General features: G+C 38.5%; 1 protein-coding gene across 2 annotated transcripts; it reads right to left on the bottom strand.

Annotated features, from left to right (window-relative positions):
* Positions 1–457: 457 nt before the first annotated feature.
* On the bottom strand, positions 458–21,064 carry WASF3 (WASP family member 3; the record flags this gene model as incomplete). 2 transcript variants are annotated; one of them, XM_082277678.1, is made up of 8 exons in its annotated part: positions 458–615; positions 1,336–1,691; positions 3,288–3,551; positions 6,007–6,182; positions 10,629–10,746; positions 11,619–11,772; positions 14,621–14,755; positions 20,932–21,064. In XM_082277678.1, the coding sequence occupies 8 exons, from the start codon at positions 21,062–21,064 to the stop codon at positions 458–460; spliced, it is 1,494 nt and encodes a 497-aa protein (XP_082133804.1). The 2 variants fall into 2 exon arrangements, with proteins under 2 accessions (XP_082133804.1, XP_082133803.1); XM_082277677.1 differs by lacking the exon at positions 6,007–6,182 and adding an exon at positions 4,224–4,390.
* Between the last annotated feature and the right edge of the window lie 1,396 nt (positions 21,065–22,460).

Genomic DNA, 22,460 nt, shown 5'->3' with positions numbered 1-22,460 from the left:
CACTTCACTCAGCCATACAGTTAACTGCCCTCAAAGACTAACAACCAGACCAATTCACAAGTATCTATGTTGCTTACATAATTAAAAGAATAAGATGTAAAGTCAAAAAAATATATTTTATCCCTTCAAGAACAGGAAAGTAAAATAAAATGCTGGTTCTGTAACAGTGCAACAACTGCAGCATATTTTGCACGCAGCACAAGAGTTGCTACATTTAGTGGCACTTAAGTATTATGCAGTAAATACTGAAAGTAAGACAAGTTTCTGATCTGCATAAGCATAATCACATCATTATTACCAGAGTTGCTAAGCTACAGCATTCTGAATAATACCAATTCAATTTTAGCACTTCCCTCACTAGCCTTAATACATGTCAACGTCCTGCTTTACATCTTGCTAAGAAAGCAATCACTGAAGCCAAGTATTTAATGTAGTTGCCAGTAGGCTTGGACCACGTTCAATCTGACCAGTCGTTCTCATCAAACTCGGAGTCGTCGTCGGAATCGCTGTACTCCACAGCAATGCGCCTTGACAGGATGGTGGCCACGTCATTGCCAACGGGCTCACGCTTCGCCTCCTGCTCACGCTGCTCCTGCACCTTTTTCAGCTGGATTCCTGCAGAGACAATTACTCTCAGACAAAGCTTTTCAGGCAAGAGATTTCATATTTGACGCTGCTGGTGTTGAGTTTGTTGTATTCCAACAATACACTCAGGAAGAAGAACGGGAAAAAAGAAAGCAAGCACTGAGTTAAGAGAGCCTCCCTGAGCAAGGAAGAGGGAAAGACAAAAAAGGCAGATGGGAATTACTTCTCAGAAACTGAATACTTCTGGACTTCTAAAACTGTTAACAGTATGTTGAAGCTAAATATTCAAGACTGTACAGGCCATTTTGATCTGAAGATGGAAGTTTTCAAAACTGTACTTGGAAATACCATTAGACCTACAGCTCCATATTGTAAGCCAGGTCAGGAAGAGCCATTAGTCACTGGTTGAAAAATCAGTGGGCTGAAGCTTGGTGTTGGGTAACTCAGTTCTTCTGAACAGAAGCAAAAATCCACGTACATCTACTGGCACTTTACATAATGAACACAAGTGCTGTTTTCTTTAGATTATGTCCACACAAACCCTAGAACATGCCTGACAAAGCTGTGCATCTTTAGGCGTTAGAAAATGATCCAGAATCATGGCTGACAAATGTCAGAACAGGTGTGTGGCAGGTACCTATGGTTAGTGAAATCTGCCCAGCTGGGAAAAGAAGCCATACACTCATTTCAGTGGAAAACACCGTGCTCTCATTGAAAAAAAGGAATACCTAAAACTCAGTGTGCACTTACCCATCCTGATGGCAGCCAGAAGATCGCTCCGTGCATCGCTCATCGGTGCCTGCTTCGCCTCCGACGCCGGAGGAGCGTGCATGGGGGAGGAAGAGAGGGATGCACCTGCAGCAGGTGGGCCTGGAGGGGGAGGAGGTGGGCCGGGAGGAGGAGGAGCAGTGACAACAAGCCCACCAGAAGGAGGAGGATGAGTAGCTGCATATGTAGAGCCAGTGACCAGTCCGGAATGGGAAGGTGGCACAGGAAGCTGAAGGGGACTGACAAATGCAGTTTGTGCTGAAGGAATCATAGGGGGGGGAGGCGGAGGGGGAGGACCTGTAGGATTGTAATAATCCACCATCTGAGCAGGGAGCATCCTATATAAAACAGAACAAAAATATTTAATGCATTCAGAGTTAGGACTTGCAGAATCATCGCCCCTTAAACTACACTCATCCAACCTCAGGTAAAACAAAAATCAAAGGCAATTTAAACTAGTGGCTTAAATATGCAAGTGATTATATGTGTATGAATTGTCAAATACTGGTGATACATTGAGATTTAAGACAAATGTTGAAGTTAAAGACAATATCCTTTCAGCACTCTATAAAGTGAGCTTTTTATCTTAATTCTCCTGCCTAGTTAAGTATAAAGCTGCATTTATTATTAAACTTCTACTCTGTGGGACTGTTAAGTACTAAGTCTTCAATGAAGAAGGGACTAAGAAAACTGCAGACCATGCCCTTCAGTTCCATAGAAGGCCAAGAGAAAACAGAGGACACAGACATGGAGAACAATGGAAAGTATGAAAGGGAAGATTTACCCAAAGGTAAATCTATCTCATGTGCTTCTTTGGTTAAGTTTATCAGTTTAAATACCATTTAATTAAATTGATACATTTGATAGATTCTTTAAATAGGAAGCACAGGGAAGAGCTCATTTCTTTCTTAAAATGTCATCAGAAGAAATCTTAAGCTGAAAACAGATGAGAATTTGTAAGTTTTGAAGTAGGTAAAGAATTAGATACAGGAGACAGGAGTTGAACCAAGTGACTGATGACACTGAGTGACACATGCCAATATGTGACAACTGCAACACCCCAACAATGGTCACGGACCTGAGGACTAAGCACAACCATGTCTTACACACTGGAAACAACACAGAAAGGGCAGGCTGGAGCAGTCACTCCTAACTGAGTCATCTGCAGCATGATAGCCATGAATCAGGCAAATGCTATCCCAGGATGCATCAAGCAAGGATGACAAACCTTGGCCTGCATAGTATAAAACAATACAGGCAAGAATGACTACAGCTTTCCTGGGGTTACAACTTGAAAGTTTAAGCTATTTACACAAAAGGACAGACACAGACTCATTAGAAAACAGATGTTTTGTTGCTACAGGAGAACCAGTAGTCTGGAGCAAGCCTTCCTTCAGAATGCATTCAGGCAAAGTATCTACACAGGGGTTTGATAAATCTCTTATCTTGAATTAAAAAGTGGCATTCCTCCTGTGGCAGTATGGAATTTGTGTCTGAGGAGACCCCTTCCAACTCGATCACAAACTCCTCTAAAAAGTCATTTTGGGGATGCAGGAGAGACTGCCACAATCAACAATACTCTTTCTGCACATTTCCTGAAGTTTAAAGTATTATCCAAATTATCCTGTAACTACTTTCCACTTTAAAGGAAAATTATTCCCTCTTCAATATTGTATTAGGCACCCTTAATATTTTACAACCAAGCTGACTTCACCATATTCAATACACACTTGGTTATTTCTGCTTTCACTATTTCTTCACTTAAATTCAGTTCATACATAGAAATTATACCAATTTTCTTCTGTCCTCCCAAAGGAGGTAACTAGTGTATTTGGGGTCTTTTTGTTTGATGCATTACACATTACAATAGTTATGAAAAATGTGCATTCCTCTGGTTTTGCCAAGAATCCACTGGAATAAATCAGGAGATTTACCCATATTCTGCTGGTACCACAGGTACTGAGCTGTGCTGGCCATCTGAAGGCTGGGGTGGAGGTGGAGGTGGTTGCTGAGGTCTGTTCAATGTGGCGTGTCGTACAGTGGTGGAGGGTGGTCTGTATTCATGCTCATGGCTTTGGGATGCTGCCATGTACTGGGGACCATCTCCTGCTCCATATGACGGCATTGCTATCTGCTGATGGTGGGAATGATTCGGAGTAGCAGGATAAGAATAATCTGTAACATCAGATGCATGGGACCTAAAATTAAAGTAAATTGATGCAGAAGAACAGATTATGTGAGTGTAACAGGGCATTATCTAAATAACTGACAAAAAAAGCTAAAAAGAATACAATCAGCATTATTCTCCTTGCAAGAGGACTCCCCGATTTATCAAGCACCGCTCCCTTTTAAGTCCACAGAAAGCACAAGAATTTTAGTAGCCATAAGGAAGCTTATGGTTTTTGTCAATGATTTTGATAGTCCAGTATTGGAAATTATAATACTTACCAGCCTGCCTCAAGTTAACGGATGGCAGCAGAAAAAGAAAAGCAATACTACAAGCACTTGCAATTATGCAGAAGTACAAATTTCACCAATGAAGAGAAACCCAATTTCAAAAGTTAGAAAATGCTTTTTATTTTCTTTGCACAATTAATTTTGTTGGAAAGGCTTAAAGAAACTGGGAAATATAAGTATTAGTTGAGCAGAGAGTTCATAAAGATACAAAGTCTAGGATGCTCTGTCAAATAAGCCCAAGAGAGGGAGCAAAAGTATCTTTTCATCCCATTACTGTGAAGACTTGTTTTAGTAATGAACAATGGTGCAGCCTGGCTTTTAGTGAACACAGTAAACTGATGCACTTATCTGCGAGACTGGAAGCAAGGTAAGCAACAAAAAGCCAGGGCTTTGAGTAAAACAAAATAACAAACCCTTTGGGCATTTTGTCCTCTTTCATGCTTCCTGCCTGTTCCATTTTCTTTGCGTCACTCATGAACTCAATGCCCATTTTCCTTCTCTCCCACTCTTCTTTTCTTGTTCTTACTTTTCTCACATTAATTTGCTGGTTTCTGTTTGGATTCAGCTTGTGTTTCTCTCTCTAAAGTACAATAAGTATAACAAATACATTGTAAATTGCCACAGTCCAAACACTGCGATGTCAACATTTAATGCTTAAGTCTTACAATTAGCAAACAGTGAAAAATACAAGCGGTTTTGGTTTTTGGGTTTTATTTTACTTTAGAAAAGCCTTCTCTTCACTATCATTCGCAGAATTAACCCTTCATGGATATGAAACAGACGTCAGGATTCAATCTCAGATATCTGATTCACTGAAATGTAAAACACCCCATAATTTATAAAATATGAAAGGCTTATATAAATACAAGGTATCTGTCATGCCACAACATCAAAATCCAACACAGAGATGCATCCTACAATTTCTGCTTGAAAAAATCCTACAGACTGCAAATACCGCAGATATCTGCAAACAGCCAAATACATGTTGACACTGCAGGGAGACAAAAACAAAGCACTTCTACATGATAATTTAAACTCAGGAATCCTGGAAGCAAGGTGTTAAATCTGAGGAAAAAAAAAAAAAAAAAAGACTCAAATAGTGTGAAACAGATCTCCTGATGAAAAAATCCACACCTTTTACTCTTTTACTAGATCAACCTATGGAAAGCTTTGTCAGTCTGCAGTGCTTCATTAAGACTAATAGGAGACAGAAGTTTTGCATTAGAAACTGTCAAAAACAAACAAAGTTTTTCAGACAGGCAGGGAGTCTAATACATTATTCAACGACCAATAGCAATATCAAATACTATGTTTCAATTACAAGTTCATTACTTTTCACAAAGACCACAGTGTTACAAAGTTCTGAGTAGGTTTTTTTTAAAGCAATCCCCACTGGACAGTGGACTAAAGCTAGCAGTCCATATTCTTGCAGTGGTAGCTACCTCCTCAACCTGGCCATTTAACAATTTAAACACTTTTTCCAGTGGACTCTATTATTTCTATCTTTATTATAGTAGTTAATCACAACAGACAGAGGAAATAAAATAAGTGGGAAAATCCTCTGGAGAGACCAGCTTAGCGAAAAAACTAAGATTTCAATGCACACCAAGGAACTCCCACTGAGCTCAAAGGGAATCTCAGTCAATGAAGATGAATTCTGCTGCGTATCTCTAAGCAGAGATTTTTGTTATTTCAAGCAATAACATCTCATCTGGTTTTGTAGCTTGCTTTTTAGACTAATATAACATCAATAAGCTGAACTCTTCTCCCACTGAAGCATTCTGTTACAGGCGAAAGTATTCTTGACTGAGTAGATCACAGAAAAATATTTATTAAGCTACCAGCAGAGCACCAAACAACAAATGAGACACTAAGGCAGAGCTACTGACATTATCTAGTAGAGGATTAAATGCTTTTGTAACTACAGCTACTGAAGATCAAATAGAAAGCAAACACTTCTTCCCCTGCAGTGCATGACATTACGGTGACAAAATGCTCATGTGAAGCTGAGGAAGAAAAAAATCATTACAGAATCTGTTATGTCATTTATGCTTTAAAATAATTTTGAAAAGAAATGTTTTAAACATGCATTGTATGTTTTGTCTAACTATTCCCATCCTGTAGAAACACCTAATTCTACTCAGTATTGCTGAACATACAACTGTGGTATAACAAACAGCTTTGCTGTAAACAGACCTAGTATCTGGGGACAGTGATCCCTCGGAAGATGCTCCATGGTACACACTTTGAGACAACCTGTTGTCAGGTCTAAGCTCTTTGTCATATGCCATCATATTCCACTCCTGGCGTCTGTTCCTGGCTTTTCTAACCTTTTTCACCTCACGGGTGGTGCCATCTATACGCTTTTGCTCCTAATGCCAAACAAAAGAAATAAAGCATGCAAAGAGAGAGAAAAAAGGAAAGGAAAAAAGCTGGTTAAAATGCAGTTAGAGTGCATGAAAATAAGACCAGATTTATAGATGAAGCCAAGTCTTCATATAATTTCTCTGCACTGAAAATAAGAATATCTCCTTATGCTATGAACTTCATTAGCAGCAGGACTTTTGATTTGCCTTTGTTCTGTATGATACATGTGCTACTGTGATACCAATCTACTGGTTTTCGTAATACAGAAATATGACCAATTTTAAAAGCCAGAAAGTTTAACTTCTTCTGACATCATGTCTTTTATTTAGACCACCCTGAAGCACTTGTAATTTCATCTCCTGCAAATCAAACTTCTGAGAATGTTAAATAAGCTCAGGGTTATTCATTATGGTCACAATCAAGAGGACCTGGGGAAGTATGGAGAAGGACACACTTTCCTATTCCACAGTCTATGTGAAATTACTTTTGTTTAACATCCTCTCCCTCCTTAAATATGATTAGCTACTGAAATTCCTCCTACTTTCTCCTCATCGTTGTTTCCCATTATCTTACATAAAAATGAATTACACTAATTCTCTCTGCAGTGAGTCAGTAATACCCAGGCCAGCAGTATATTACAGCTTGATAGGTTCATGGCAAACTTGTCTGCCTATATTTTTCAGTGTAACCCCAGGCTCAACCAATGTCAGTGTTTATGTTACTTATTTATCTTTACCTCACTGATAGTAAGATCTCCTAATATCAGGTCTCAATGCTTTCACACCTCAGAAATGTTGTCCTCACCTACTTCTGACTACTCAGTATGTATATAAAAATCATACTGGTGCTTCAGCACAAAAAATGAACAAGTTTGCTCAATTCAGACTGAGAAGGGTATTTATCTGCTACTCCTTTTCTCAGTATTCATGAGTTCATAGAGTTTTTTTTAATCAGCTCTAGAACCCACACCTTAGAATACATGTTTTTTCTATCAGTAGGTTGGCATTAGGCTTTTGGCTGCTAGAAAAATAGTTTCTCATGAAAGAACTATATTGCTATTCTGAGGATGCAGTCAATGAACTGTATTGAGAGAAGAGCTCGGTCAAACCCTGGCAGGCAAGCCTTTCCCTGGAATTTAGGCCTGCAAAGTAGGGGATAAGAGTTGGAAAGCTAGCTCAACAAAAAGTGCATCACAGATGAACACAGGTTTTTTACTCCAACAGTAGAACAGTGCTGAGTAAATAATTCTGAAATAATATTTGGCATTACATAACTAACAAAAAACTACCAAATGGCTTATTTGCCCCTGTTTTGGATCTCTTGCTCATTCGTGCATGTTTGCATGAGGGACCTGCTGATCCTGCTAACATTAAGAATGACAGGAAAGACTTCAACACCAAAATGTTTTGACAACTCTTGCTCATTCCTACAGTAAACAGATTTTTGGACTGATTTATGTTAAATAAAGATGATCATCTTGGTTCTTCATCAGTTCTCCCAAAATATTTTTCCTCCACAAACTTTTTAGAATCACACCCTTTTTACATTTGATAACCACTTTTTCACATCAAATTCTGCCAATATAGGATTTGAAGCAGAAAGGACACAGATTCAGTCATGCTTTATTTTAAATATATAAAGTTTTTCTAATTGCCATGATTGCATATATGCTTGTTAAAAGCTTTACATCTGTCTTTTTCAATTACTTGCTGCAACTGTTTTGGGTTTTTTTAATTTGTGACTTTTATCCTGATTCATTTATTAAGATTTTGTTACTGAGTCTTGTTAGATTTGAGGAGAAAGACCAAGTAAGCCTTTTGGTTCATCGAAAACACTTAGTTTTATCTTCTTTCAGAACAATAATTTTGTCATTTAGGAGTCACAACTACATATTTCTTGCAAGATTCTAAATAAAATAAATATCCACCTTTTGATGCCACTGGGAAGACAAACATTTTTATACAATTCCTGTACAACCACGAGTGCTTACATGACTGCTTACAGTTACTGCTTACTATTTAAAAGGTTAAAGAGATCATTGGTTTTTTTATGAAAAGGTAAATACATATGGATGTATATACAACAAAAAATAAACACAAAGCTTAGCTGGTTTTAATTGGATCAGATTTCAGCTGGATAGGTTGTTCCAGACCAGCATCTGTATGCATGCTAATGAATAAATACACTGGAATCCTTTTTACTCAAGCAGTACTAAACCCTACTGGTAGTGATTTTTTTATTAAATACTGTATCGATACATCTCTAAAACATTAAATGTCTTCCAAAACAGTGGGGCAGCCCTATTAGTAGCAGCTGACAAAGCTAAATATACCTCTAAGAGTAATTTTAAATTGTTCCAGTAGCAGTTTCATGCCCTTGACAATGGTGACAGCTCTAGCTTTACTACCCAGGGCAAAGATGACAGAGTTCTAGGAGAGCTGAAGCCTTTCTAGATAACTACAGTTTGAAATATTTCTCAGGAAATTAAAGGAATATTAAGAGGAGTTACTTTTTTTAAACCAAGTGTAATAGAAGCTATGGCAGACAAGTGGGTGCTGTAGATCAAGCCAGAAAACAGGTACATCATTGAAGCTGTCAGGAAATTATTTCAGCAAACACAAAACATATTAGAGCCTTCAAATAAGGTTGAGTTAATTTTAAGTTTGGTATTTGCATCAAGAATTAGCAAATGATATTACAATCATCTTAATAAAGAATTAAGAGCTAGTAACAGAAAGTAGCTTCAGAAAGTATTTTCAATACTTTCAAACAACTGGAAGCAGGAGGCACAAATTTATAAAATCCTATCAAAACACAAGTAATCAAGAATGATTTCTGAGATACGAGTGTTCCAAATTTAAAAATTTTTACTTGTTTAAATAGCTAATTATTCTCAGATAAAAAGCAGGAACAATAAAAAGCAAATTAGAACAACTTTCCTTTGTTACAACTGCCCCACCTACAGTCAATCAATTCAGAATACTACTGATACATACCAAGTCAAAACTACATTGAACTCTCAGACACTGATCTACTGAAAGGAAAACAAACTGCCTACACAGATTTTAAAGAATCAAAATTACAGTTTTCTTCAGAAAAAAGTTTACCTGAAGGAGCCCAATCAGAGGAAGCCAGTTAGAATTTTTCAATCAAAGTGTATACAGAAACAAAAAGCATGGTATTTGAGGCAAGAAAATAAAACTGCTCACAAACCTCCTGCTGCAACAGCTTCAGCACTTAGGGCAAATTACCAAAATAATACTGGAAAACTGATTCTCTGGTGCAGGGACTCACTCAGATTTCACTGAGCACCTGAAAAATTGAGGCTAAAAACTAGCTGCATTTCATCAGCTGAGTAGGAGGGCACGTGGATGTCTAGCTTGTAACTTGCTAAACAATACACATTCATTTCACTTGCACAGTTCCTCAACATCTATCAAGTTTTGTGCTTCTGCAGAGTACAAATTGAGTAAAGAATTCTCATTTAATAGATTGAAAATTTAAGTTCAGCTACCAAATTGTTAACAAATGCTCTGGATTCTGCTATCATAAGGACAAGAACAAAAGAAAAAGGACATTTGGCTCAGCAACCTGTGGAACAAAGTGTGCCTGGGAGACATCTCACCCAAACCATCCTGCTCTCTAAGGGACCCAGATCATGAAATGCTCATTTGCAAACCATCTTCTGAAAAGCTAAAACTGAGATTTCTTCCTGTCACAAAGAGAATTGCATCCATGCAAACTCAAGTCTATGCTGCTTTCTTCTTAGTTGGACTTGGCATATATTTAATCAAATCAAATAGAACTTCAGCTAGAATTTATCAAGGGGTATTTCTGCCATGTATGGCTATAATCCTACATGATTGGCATTGGGCATATTTGCATTTGGTTTGTAGACTGTAAGAAGACAATTAAAATCTACAAAAATATACCACGTATGGAAATAAGCAGGATGTGTTGCCCTAAGATAAAGTCTAAAGGCAACTTAAATACATAGTTTTGTAGAAATCATTCTAAAGGAATAAAGAAATGTTCAAGTCATTTTATAAACTCTTATAAGAGCATCTGTATTTTTTCCTTTAAAATCAGAATGGAAAAAATGGGAAGTCAGAATGGAAAACGCTGTAATTCCAATTCCTTTCCTCTCCTATTACAATGTCTTTTTCTGGAGCACAACAAGGCCATTTTTCTGGGTACCAATAAGCAGATACTGGCAAAGGATTCAAGAAAGTATCTTGGAAGATAACTACAGTGCTCCTAAAATTCAATTTGCCTCCTTCTTAAAATTGACAGGATAAGCTATAAAAATGGAATGCTCTGAATCTACAGCCACACAGAGAGGAACAGTCTTTCCATGCACACAAACTAAGTATGACCTGGCAATTTTTATGCCTGGACAACTGCACATAAAATTGTAATGCACAAATGTGCTATTATGTTTCTGCTTTTACCTTTTGTCTCCTCTTTTCTTTTCGCTTATCTTCAGTATCTTGTAACATTTTTTCTTTCCAAAGATCAAAAAAATAGGAAGGATCGGTATAAAACTTCAATCCATCTTTCTTATCATCCCTGGAAAAACAGCAGAAGAAAAGCTAAAAATACATTAATTAGTATGTTTTAAATACAGAAAACTTACCTTTGATGATCATCCAAGCCTCAAGCTGATCAATAACAACCCCTACTAACTGGATGTCCATAAACAAGTACCACCACTGTTTGCAGCAGGAGAAAAAGCACATCCTTCAGTCATAAAGCCTACAAATTTACCTTCCAATTAAAAATTCTTAAAAATTAAATACACTACAAATGCTCTGATATACCATTCTTAAAAAATACATCTATTTATTGCAGATTGAATTTTATACAGACACCTCACAACGTAGTACCTCTCAAAAGTTGAAGAACACAGTAAAACCCTGTTGTCCACAACCCTTCAGACAAATTGCACTCATTTCATGAACAACAATAATGGAATTGGGCAAAGGAAACAGAAAACACAGTCCTGCTTGCTGCTCTTCTGTTCACCAGCAAGTAACCAGGAAAAGGAAGGGTACAGATTGTATGCACACCTGTGTATATGTTGGGGACAAGAGGGAGAATAGTGAGAAGACAAAAGCAACAAATACAACTTTCTGGATAAAGACACCAAGGAAGCCAGTTTAGTGTATTAATTTTTTCACTTTTTTACATAATCAGTGGCCCATGTTCTCTGATTCCTGTGCTGCCATGTACAACTTGTCTTGAAATATGATGATTTTTGTTATGTATGACTTACAATTTTAAGTGTGTCAATAGCAATTTTTGTTTCCATGAACAAGGAAGTCCTTGAAAAATCAAATCTCAGTAATCAATATAGCATTTCCCTTCTGCTATAATTCACTGCATACAATTAGGAAATAAAGGGCCAAGTACAAGAAGGTAAACAATCAATATTTCCTTACCTATAAGGTGAAAGAATATTCAGAGGTGGTGGTTTGTCACTTTGATTATAAATATCAGCCACCGGGTTCGGAATGCTGTTCTTTGAAACTACCTGCTGGTCTTGAACTGTTGAGCTCTTGAATGCTTTTTTCATGTTGATGTCCTGTAAGGATACTGTTAGAAACAGAAATACATTTACCACAGGTCTCAAACAAATGGAAGTGGATAAACAACATCCATTTTTCACTAATTATTTGAAATATTTTCAGCAAGATATAGAAAGACAGGTTTTTCCTTAGTGGACAATCCTGATATTTAAGTGCAAAGGCATGTAAGAATTACCACAATAAAACAGATTTAAGTCCCACTTGGTCCAGAACCTCACTTAAAATAATGGGACCATGGACTGTGTCTTGGAAGATGATGCAAGAATGCTGTCACATGCAGATGTTCAACAACTTCCCGTTTTTATGAGGTTTATCATGGAGTTCTAACAGCAGAAAGACTGGCTTCAAGACTGAAAACACAAGGTCTGGTATTCCTCTAACACAGTGTGTTTTATAATTACACATGGTATCCATACACATTTAGCCCATTCTGAGTATAATTAAATTACAGCTGCAACAACCTCCTGTGAGAGAGAATTCCACTTATTTTACTCTCTTTCAACTTCTAAGTCTTCCCATATAATTGAACACTCCTTACTTTAAAGTTTTCCTCATGTCTCTACAGAGAGAAATACTTGCACTTCTCATACACAGCCCTGGGGTAAACAATACCAGGCTTTTCATTCTTCCTTTTCAAATGAAAGATTTAAGTTGGTTTTAATTGTTCCTGTCACTTTTATCAGGGCTTTCTTTCACTCTTAAGTTTTCATGAGATGCAGCAATCATTGTTAGAGAAGACCCAGGTAAAGGCCAATCACAATTTAAAAGTGGCAGTAAGCTCTTGATACCATCTTCCACTCCTAAGCACCCTGAAATACAGGTTTTAGACAGTTGAACAGGATGCTGAAGTCTTCACTGGGTTGTCTACAATTACACTGACCTCTTCTGGATTTGATCCAAGTGTTTTATAGGAGTGCAAGCTGTAGGACTTGTGCAAACAAAATGCACTGGCTTAGTGTCTTTTTATTCCCACTGACACTTTATGTAATATTTCTTGCCCATTCATCTAATTTATTGAGTCTCAAGGACAAACTGTGAGAAATTTCACAAGGTAACTGAACAGTAATGGCCAAAAATGTAGTATACTAAAGACCTGAAAAAAAGAAAAAGGGATGAAATCTTGCACTGTTATCATTTGTCATGAGGGACACCAAATCCCACTCAGACTTCTCTGCCCAACTATTTTTGTTATCTGTGCTGAGGTCTTGCATCTGACTCCAAGAACTACTGAGTTTCTTCTGTAAGTTTTACAATAGCAAAAAATTAAAAATAGAATAATTCATGGCTAGTAGTCGTTCCCCCATTCACATCATATGAAGTATCAAAACATCATTTTTGACAGTAGTTTCTATTTAAACCTGCCTGTAAGTATAAGGTTTTTCAGGCAGATTTTTTTAGATGTATGTATCTGAATTGTTTCATTCTTGTTTATAGGAAGACATTCAAAAGAGTGAAAAAAAAAAACCCAACCTTTTTCTGGGGATTTTTAGAGTAAGTTATTTATATGCTTTTGAAAGCTTAACCTCAATTCTTTTAATGTTTTTTTCAGCTGTAGTATTATGTATATTAAATATTTTTAAATACACTGTATTAGTCATAGCTAAGAATATATGAAATCACTGATGCAATCAAATCTGAAGGGCTTTTTAAAACAATGTTGCAATTGGCATTTTGCTTAAATGCCGAAGCTATCCAGAAACATACTATTTCTGACAGTACAATGAATTATTATAGACTTCAACTTCTACAGTGAAATAGCTAAGAAAATCTACTACTGACACTAAGGTGACAGCAGTTTGTATATACAGCTTATTAATATGAAGCATGATTAGCAATGCAAGAGTAACAACTGCTGTCAATTTAAAATAAACACTGATTAAATTCTCAGTCCATACACTAGTTTCCTCTTCCAATAGATTGCTTTTAATTATTCTCCAAACTCTGAAAACTACCTGGGTGGTACTGTATAACACTAATGAGACATTAATGAGGCACTTAAAAAAAAAAAAGGGGGGGGGGGCGGAGGAGGAAAAAAAAAAAAGCAGCAAAACCAAGATGAGAACTGCATATCACAAGCAGCATTAACTACTACTGAGTCAATATTACCCTATTGTCCTGATATAAAAAGCTTTTACATTTTAGTAAATGTCAGGAATCATCTGAACAGGAAGTATATGCAGTGGCTGGCTCAGACATGTAGCATGGAAGCCAAGATGCATGTTAACAGCTTCTAAAGCTAGACAGAGAAATGCTTTATCTACCCAAATAAGTGCTTTCAAACAATATAATGATGTTACTTAAATCCTTTGGTTTTACTGTGTATTTATTAAGTGAATGACCAAGCGCAGAAGCAGGAAATATTTTTAAAGGAAATACAGTTTCTAGTGAGTAGAACCCCCTAAAAAATTTCACCTAGTTCATCCAAACAAAGTACCTTGTTTAGATACAGAGTATTGTAAGATCTTTGACGACCACAGAACAGATACTACTAATGTACTTTGTGACTACCCTACCCTGAAATTAACAGGGACACCCAGTGTCTCAAACCTTTTCCAATATTCTGACTTACTTCCAGTAAGGTCTATATTTATTCATTTATGATTTACTACACTCAAAACCTCAACGTTTTCCTTGTGAAAAAGGCAGCTTAATAGCTCCATTACTACAGGGGCTTCTTGACTCAAGAATATTTTTACTTGCTCTTCTAAAGTGATTATTCCCAGCTTGCCTTACTGAGACAACAAGATGAAATATTGGCACAGGATTACTTTGAAAAGACAGAGGTTATTGTGCAATTAAATACTGTTGTCTTGTCAACATCACTTCTGGCTCAATGCTTTCATGCAATTACCTACCCTCTTCCACTGTTGAATCCAGCTGGGTGACTTTGACAGCAAGGCGATCAATTCTGTCTTGGAGGGAATTTGCTCTGATGTAGAAGCTGTTGGCCTCATTAAACAATTCACCAAATATGTCTTCAGCATGTTTGCCTGTGTAAGAAAATAGACAAGGAAATCCCTTTGCTAGTGGCTTACAAAACACAAGACAAATGGCTTCAATATCATGAAGTATAATAAAACACAGTAGCTGTAGGATTAGAACAGCGCAGTTTGTCATGCAGCAAAATTTGGGGCAACAGATTTGTACAAAAATGTCAAAATACATCATAAATTCTGCCTGATTCTTCTGGACATCCTGGTTAGTAGTCTTCTTAAAAACACAGGGAGACTTAAAAATTCTAATCCTTATGTAACTGAACTAGTGCCAACTGACAGACAACTGAGCATTAAAACCTGCCTCTGTGATGAAAAGGCCTAAAGTTACTGCAGTCCATAAAAGCTTCTGAAGTACATTTTGAAATTAAAATCTTGCAATCCATAGTAGCTAACATTTAATTTTAAGCATAAGCACAGGCCAACATCAAAATTAAAGCAGAGTGAAACAGATCAAAATCAGGATTCTCCTGCAAGGCAGCCCACTTATCTCTACAAATGCCGAGTGCGTATGTTGCTGTCCCTGGTGTCATTTGAGAGAGGGTCAGAGGGCACTGACCACATTTACCCATGGCCACACTGGACTTAGTGCACAACCTTTTCAGCCTCCCTTTCACATGCTGTATGTTCTCAGTCACTGTGAGAGTGGACAGTCCAGTCCAGATCACCAAATCACTGAATCAATAAGGTTGAAAAAGACCTCTGAGATCACTGAGTCCAACCTATGACCAAACACCATCAGGGTCAACTAGACCATGGTATCAAGTGCCAAATCCAGTCTTTCCTGAAACACCTCCAAGGGATGGTGACTCCACAATCTCCTGGGCAGCCCATTCCAATATCTAATCACACTTTCTGTGAAGAAATTCCTCCTAATGTCCAACCTAAACCTCTCCTGGAACAGCTTAAGACTATGTCTCTCATCCTGTCACTTGTTCCCTGGGAGAAGAGGCCAACACCCAGCAGGCTACACCCTCCTTTCAGGCGGTTGTAGAGAGTGATAAGGTCTCCCCTGAGCCTCCTTTTCTCCAGGCTAAACACCCCCAGCTCCCTCAGCTGCTCCTCACAGACTTGTGCTCCAGACCCTTCACCTGCTTTGTTGCCCTTCTCTGAACTCGCTCCAGCACATCAATGTCCTTCCTGAATTGAGAGGCCCAGAACTGGACACAGTACTCAAAAGTGTGACCTCACCAGTGCCTAGTACAGATCTGCAGCCTCAGGCCCTTCCCTAAAAGTGCTACAGTGGACAGAAGGTGCCACATGATAAACCAAATCCCTCCTTGATGCACAGATCATTGTGCATGGCCCTTCCTTTCCCAGTCCTCCCACAGAACTTGGCATACTCATCCACAGTCTGACTCTCTTTATGCCCCAGTCCACAACTCTCCTCCACTCCAGATCACTGGTTCCAGATCCACAATTTAATACTTCGCCTGCCCCCGAACTACCCCTACTAATTTCAGATTCCACCCAAACTCATTGCTCCCACTCACTGAACTGATGGTCCTGCCTACCCAGATACTGCTATTTCATTTAAGATGTCTCCCTCTACAATTTCTGCAGCCAAACACCTTCAAGAAATCCTTGTAAAAAGAAAAGTCCTGCCTCCTGCATTTAACCATGCTTTTTAAACAAAAATAAATGTTAAACCCCTGCTTCTGAATTAAGTTTGTCTTGTTATGACCTGTATCAGGAAAAGAGCTGACATGGGGGGGGCAAAGTAAAACTATCTCATAGTTGGAAGAATATGGAATATGCATTAACCACCTAAATGACAATGACTTCCAAAAGAACAGTCATTATTGACATTCAAAGTAGGGTCCAACAACCAACCTTAATACTTCACAAAGAAAAGTAAAAATACAATGAAAATTTCAGTTAAGATCCCATCCTTAGACAGTAATTCAATGTAAAAAAAATGGCCACCTTTAGGAAGTCAACAGGACAATCTGCCCCTTTCTTGGATCACTTACATGGGTGGAGGCGGAGGAAACAACAACTAGACTAAAACATTTTGGAAAACAGTTTGTGAATCACAAAAGAAGAAGTGATTGCCTTCAAATGGAGGATTTTACCAATAATAGTTTTCATTACTACGTGTAAGATCAGCCAATAACTGACCCAAAATGTTAAGATATGCCAGTGTATGCAAGCTCTGCTTCATATATATGTGGAAGGTGGATAAGAAAGATATGCTGTCTACCTGCTCCTAATCTCCTCCCCCAACAAAAGTCACACACAACCACAGAATAGCTGAAGTTCAAAATCATCTGGTCCAATTCCCTGCTCAAAGCACAATGAAACAAAGCAGGTTGCCAATGGACTCTGACCAGCTGGGTTTTGAACGCTTGCAAGGATGGAGGCTCCACAAGTCTTCTGGGCTACCCGTGCCAGAGTTCAACCACCTTCACACTTAAAGTGTTCTCTAAGTGCTTCCCAGCAGCTAGCTGAAATTCACTTATAATCCCCACTTGATTTAGTTGCTTCAAATGAAGATGTTATTCCAAGCTACGGAAAAAATAAGCTTTTCAGCTCTTCAACTAAATAAAGCAGTTATTACATTCTTCAGCCACCAGTATTCACAGCTCAATCAATTTTAATAGATGTTAAGTTTATGTTAATATATTGAAATCAGCCTGCTGAGGGAGGACTGCCACATTCTAGGATTAAACACATCAGCCCTAGAGAAGTCAAAGAGATGGATGCTTGTCAGTTATCTTTCAGAAGGCAAAGTGGGAACATATTTCTTTAATATTTGGGTTTATTTTAAACACTTGCTAGCCTAGAACACGTGGAAGACAGATTGTCAATCTCCTGTCTGTGAAAACAGTGACATAGTAAAGCAGTATTGGACACGCTGTTGTGATTAATCTGATGCAGTAAGTTTTAGAAATAAAGTAATACTTCAAGTGTTTGCTATGTTGCCATCTTTTACATTAGATTTTTAACAAAACAGAAACAAGCAGGAAAAAAAAAAACCTATCTGAAATTGCAAGCATATATCTTTCAATTTAAGAGCTGATTTTGGTACTCTAAGACAATAATTTTAAAACATTAGGTGTTGCCCAACATGTGGACAACCTACCCATTAATTTAAAAATCCACCAAGAAATTATGCAGTCTTTCCTTCTAAGGTTCCCTCCAACTATAGAAGACAGTGATTTCACCCACCCATTTGTAACTGGATTAACTAGAAACATTAGAATCATGCTTTCCCCCTCCTCTTTTTTTAAAGATGCAAAAGTGGTAGGCTGTTACTGACTAGGTCTTGATTCTGATCTCCTTTCTCACAATACCACTAGCAAGATACGTAACGGCAAAAAAGCAACCTTTCCAACCCAGCCGATTCAGCAGTACTACAGAGGGTAGTGACACCGATGCACTGTGCTCAGGCCTGCGTGAAAACCAGTGAAACTGAGCCAATGGCCAATCTACCCAGGAAAATACCAAAGGGCAAGTTGGTGGGTGTTCTTCTCTGCATGAAGGAGAAACTCTTCCAAGTCTCCACAGATTACACTTCCTCCCGGGTACTTACAGGTACAGCCTGAAAATGCTCCCTGTTCTTCCCCTCCAGTAGATTCTCTCCTCCCAAGTGGAGGTGAATCCCCTAGACAAGATTCTGCCTGACATAAAAGTGCACAGTTTCATACAGAATGCTGCTCACTCTGCCTGTGCTCCAAGCCAGCTGGCTGGAAACAAACCCAAATCTGAAAACATAATACAGAAAAAGCTCTCCTGAGAGCACATTCCCTTTGGATAGGAACTTGTTAACATCTCCTGAAAAGAACAGAGGTAAAAGCACGCCAAATATGTATGCAACAGTACAGACCTGCCAGTTTTTAAAATCCACACTGAATTCACAGTGCAACACCAAAAAAAACCCAGTGTGACTGCAAGATAGACCTGAAGTTGCTCACTCTATGCCTCAAGCTGTGGAAACACCAGCTAGCTCTGATGTTGTCAGCAGGACATACTACTTCAGCTCCAGCACAGCATTTTTCTATGATCATTTCCTTGCTCCCAGCTGGCTCAAAAGACAGGCAAAGCAAATGCTGTCTGCAGAATAAACCCTCTGCAAACATGACATTTTTCAGACTGTGGATAAGAATGGTGATACATTTCACTTGTTAAATACCATGTATTCATCTGTTAAGACTAAGGACACATCATTTATTTGCATAGATCTTTAACCTGACACTAACAACTTTAGGGGCTGTCTACAAAGACTTCAGATGACCCTAGAAATCCACTGAGGGAGAACTGCAAGATATGGATGTAAGTAGTCAGTTCCTCAGCAACAATCATAAGAGGATGTAAACAGGCAGTATAACAGATTAGCCGCAAGACCAAATCTGGATAAATGAAAGCTGTACACATTCCTAGCAAGTCCAAGTAGAAAGTGTATTATCTACACTTGGACAATCATGGCACAATACCAAAATGAGGTCTTAGCATGTATCCTTTAGTGTACCTAGAACATTAGCCATTCTTCTAACTTTTCTGAAACTTAAGGATGTCACTACTGTGCAACTGCCTGAGAAAACAGTAAATGAAACTCAATGACAATACAAACACAAATTAACTCTAAATAACTTTAGACACTAAATCATCAGCTGCTGTTCAAGAAAGACCACAGGATAGCTTGGAAGCTTATCTGAAAATAGTACCTCAATGCTTAGCAACAATCAAAATTCTACAAATTTTTAGGGAAATAATGACAAAACAGAGAAAGTCTGTTTTGAATATTATCTGAAGTCCTCAACACTCCATCTTAAAAATCCCACAATATATCATAACTTACATATCCAAAGCAGAAATAACAGTGATCAGAAAAACAAAATGGTTTCTATTCGAGAAGATCACTAACAGATCAGGACACTTCAACCTGGAAAAATGTCACCGGGAGAACAGGATAAACACTTTATAAAATCACAAATTATTATGGAAATGCACAAGATAAAAGCACCTTTCATTATTTTGTATTACACCAGAACGAGAAGGTATCAAAAGAAGAAACAGGTCAACTTCTATTGTGGAACATTCTGCCACAGGTCACTGGCCAAGAAAAAGCTGCAATCCCTATTTCAACAGATCTAAGCAACATCACAGGTGACAGTTTTACAAATGCTCATTACACAGGATGATTCAGATGGACCTCCAGCTCAGAAAAATCGCTAAATCACTGACTACTGAAAAGAGGAAATGCTGTGTTTCTTGTCCTCTTTCCCTAAGCACTTTTTTCTATCATCATAAACTGAACACCAGTGGGCCCCATAGTCTGAGCTCCATACAGACTCCCAGTCTTAAACCACTTCCATTTACAAAGTGAAGCAACTGATGAAGCAGTAATTTCTTTTCTAGGACCAGCGTTATCAGCACAAACAACAGCTGCTGATTGTTAAACACTGTCTGAAAAACATCTCTTATCCCTTTCATTAAAAATATTGTTCATCTTGCAAACACTCCAGTCATGCTTCTAGAATTGCTAGTGGTGGTGTCACCTGACAGGTGTGGTGTGTAGGCTACTCTGTACAGAGCTGATGTTAGCCTGCCTCAATGGTAGCCTGCAGGCTTGTTCAGCAAATGGCATCCTTTCAATGTGCTTAATTTCATTCATATGAATTGAGCACACACATATATATAAAAGAGGAAACTTAAGAAATATTAGCACATTACGAAAAACTAAAATTTCAGTCGAATGTGTCATTTGATGCCAGGAGGCAGAAGAGTTTGCTGGCTCAATCCTGTAAAACTGCAAGGCAAGAAGAACTCAAGTGCTAGTCTTGTTTCTTGCACTAATTTCTCTCACCTTAGAAGTAAGTTCTGGTTTTCTTTGCTCCAGTTTTTTGGTTGGGGCTTTTTTTGGTGGTGTTTTTTGGGTTTTTTTAAATTTGTTTTTGGGGTTTTTTTGCTTGTTTTGTTTTTTGCTAATTTGCTTTTTGGAGTGGGGTTTGGGGGTGGGGGGAGGGTTGGGTTGGGCTTTTTGCTTCTTGAATAAACTCCAAAATACAGAAGAGCATAAAAGCAATGAAATAGCATATTACTACAATACATAAGTGGTAATGTCCCATACCATAATTTTGCTATTTAAAACAATCCATCTTAAATTTTTCATCTCTTCAGTTTTTCATCATTAATCAAATAAATACTTGCAGGAAGTTACAGATACTTACTTAAGCTGCTTAGCTGGCGTATGATAGCAGCAAGGGTGCTATTTGTTACACATTCCAGTTCACTTGTAATTCCCTCTGGCAGAGCTCCTCGGCAGAGATGCCGTGGTTCAATGTTCCTTTTCACCAAAGGCATGGCTCACAGTCTGGAATTTACAAACAAATACATATGACGTTTACAAAAACGAAATTAAGAGCTCTGAATCAGTGTAGCACACATTCAGGCTTTTTTCTCCAGAAAACACTTCACCATTTTTCTTTTAAAGCCTTTGCTTCAGCCTTTCCACTGTAAGATCCTGTACAATTCCTACCGAGGCACTGGAGTTCTGCACTCATGCCAGAATATGACAAGAGCACTGCAGGACAGCAGAGAATACAGGCAATATAGGTAATATAGGTAATGTAGGCTTTTTGCCTTAGATTTGGTGTAAGATTTACTGTATGCACAGACTTGTGCTGCAGTTCCAGAATCAATGGACTTCAGTGTACATTTGCATTTATAAAAAAACTGGCAGTCCCCACAGGAGTGGCAAGAAAGGTCGCTGTCTGGAGCAAGCTGGCATCCTGCCTTGGCAAGCTGGCCACCAACAGACCAATCAAGGACTGCAGCCCCCTGACTACGTCAGACACCGACCTACCCCAGCTCTGACAGTTTTCAGTAAAAAATGATAAATTCATCTGACACATAAGGGCAAGTGCCTCTCAGAAACAGGCTGCATGAGGAAGAAGATGGTTTTCCACAGGTGGTGCTGTATGGCATTCTGAATGGGGTAAGGGCATGAACTGAACAGCTTCTGGGAACAGGCCAGATGCAGGAAGACATTTATCTGAGAAAACGAAGGTTGTCAGAACTGGTTTTCTTGAAAAATGAAACAAATGAGGATGGTGCCTTGGTTCCAGCCCAGACCAAGGGGAGGGAACCAAGACATTGTGTTATTTGATACCATCTCACATCATTGCCAGGGGCAGGGAAAAGGGATTCCTCTCTCATTTCCAAGAAGCAGGGTGTTCCTCTACAGTCAGGAACAACCTGGCTGTGGTCAAGGCAGGCTCTGCAGTGACCATTTTTGCACATGAATCATTCTCTCTTTTTATATTCTTTTCTTATTAATAGTGCTGCTGCTACTGTTTGTTTTCTTATCTCACTGCTGTTTCCAGTAAATTGTTCTTATCTCAAGCTGTGATCTTTGCCTTTTGTGCATCCAGTTCTCCTCTCTGGCCACCCAGGGGGTGAAGGGCAGAGGGAGAAGAGGGGGAGAAGACAGTGTGACAGTGTGGTTTGGAAAGTCTCGGGGGGGAGGGGGGGGGGGGGAAGGGGGAGAGAACTAAATTGCAGAGTACCATTCCTAAACCACGACAGATGGGGAAAACAAATACAAAAAGAGATCTCAAAGCATCACAAAAGGGCACAATGGCATAGAAAACACTGTCCTACAGAGAGCAGCTTTGAGAGCAAGGATGCCCATGTGAGACAGAATTCTCCCAAAAGGGAAGCAATATAAAACAAAAACATCTAAAGCAGTTTTCTTTAA

This window comes from Coloeus monedula (genome assembly GCF_965178545.1).
Source record: "Coloeus monedula genome assembly, chromosome: 3".
Classification (NCBI taxonomy): Eukaryota; Metazoa; Chordata; class Aves; order Passeriformes; family Corvidae; genus Coloeus; species Coloeus monedula.
The sequence above is the reverse complement of the archived record's forward strand: the minus strand, read 5'-3'. Positions and strand labels throughout refer to the sequence as shown.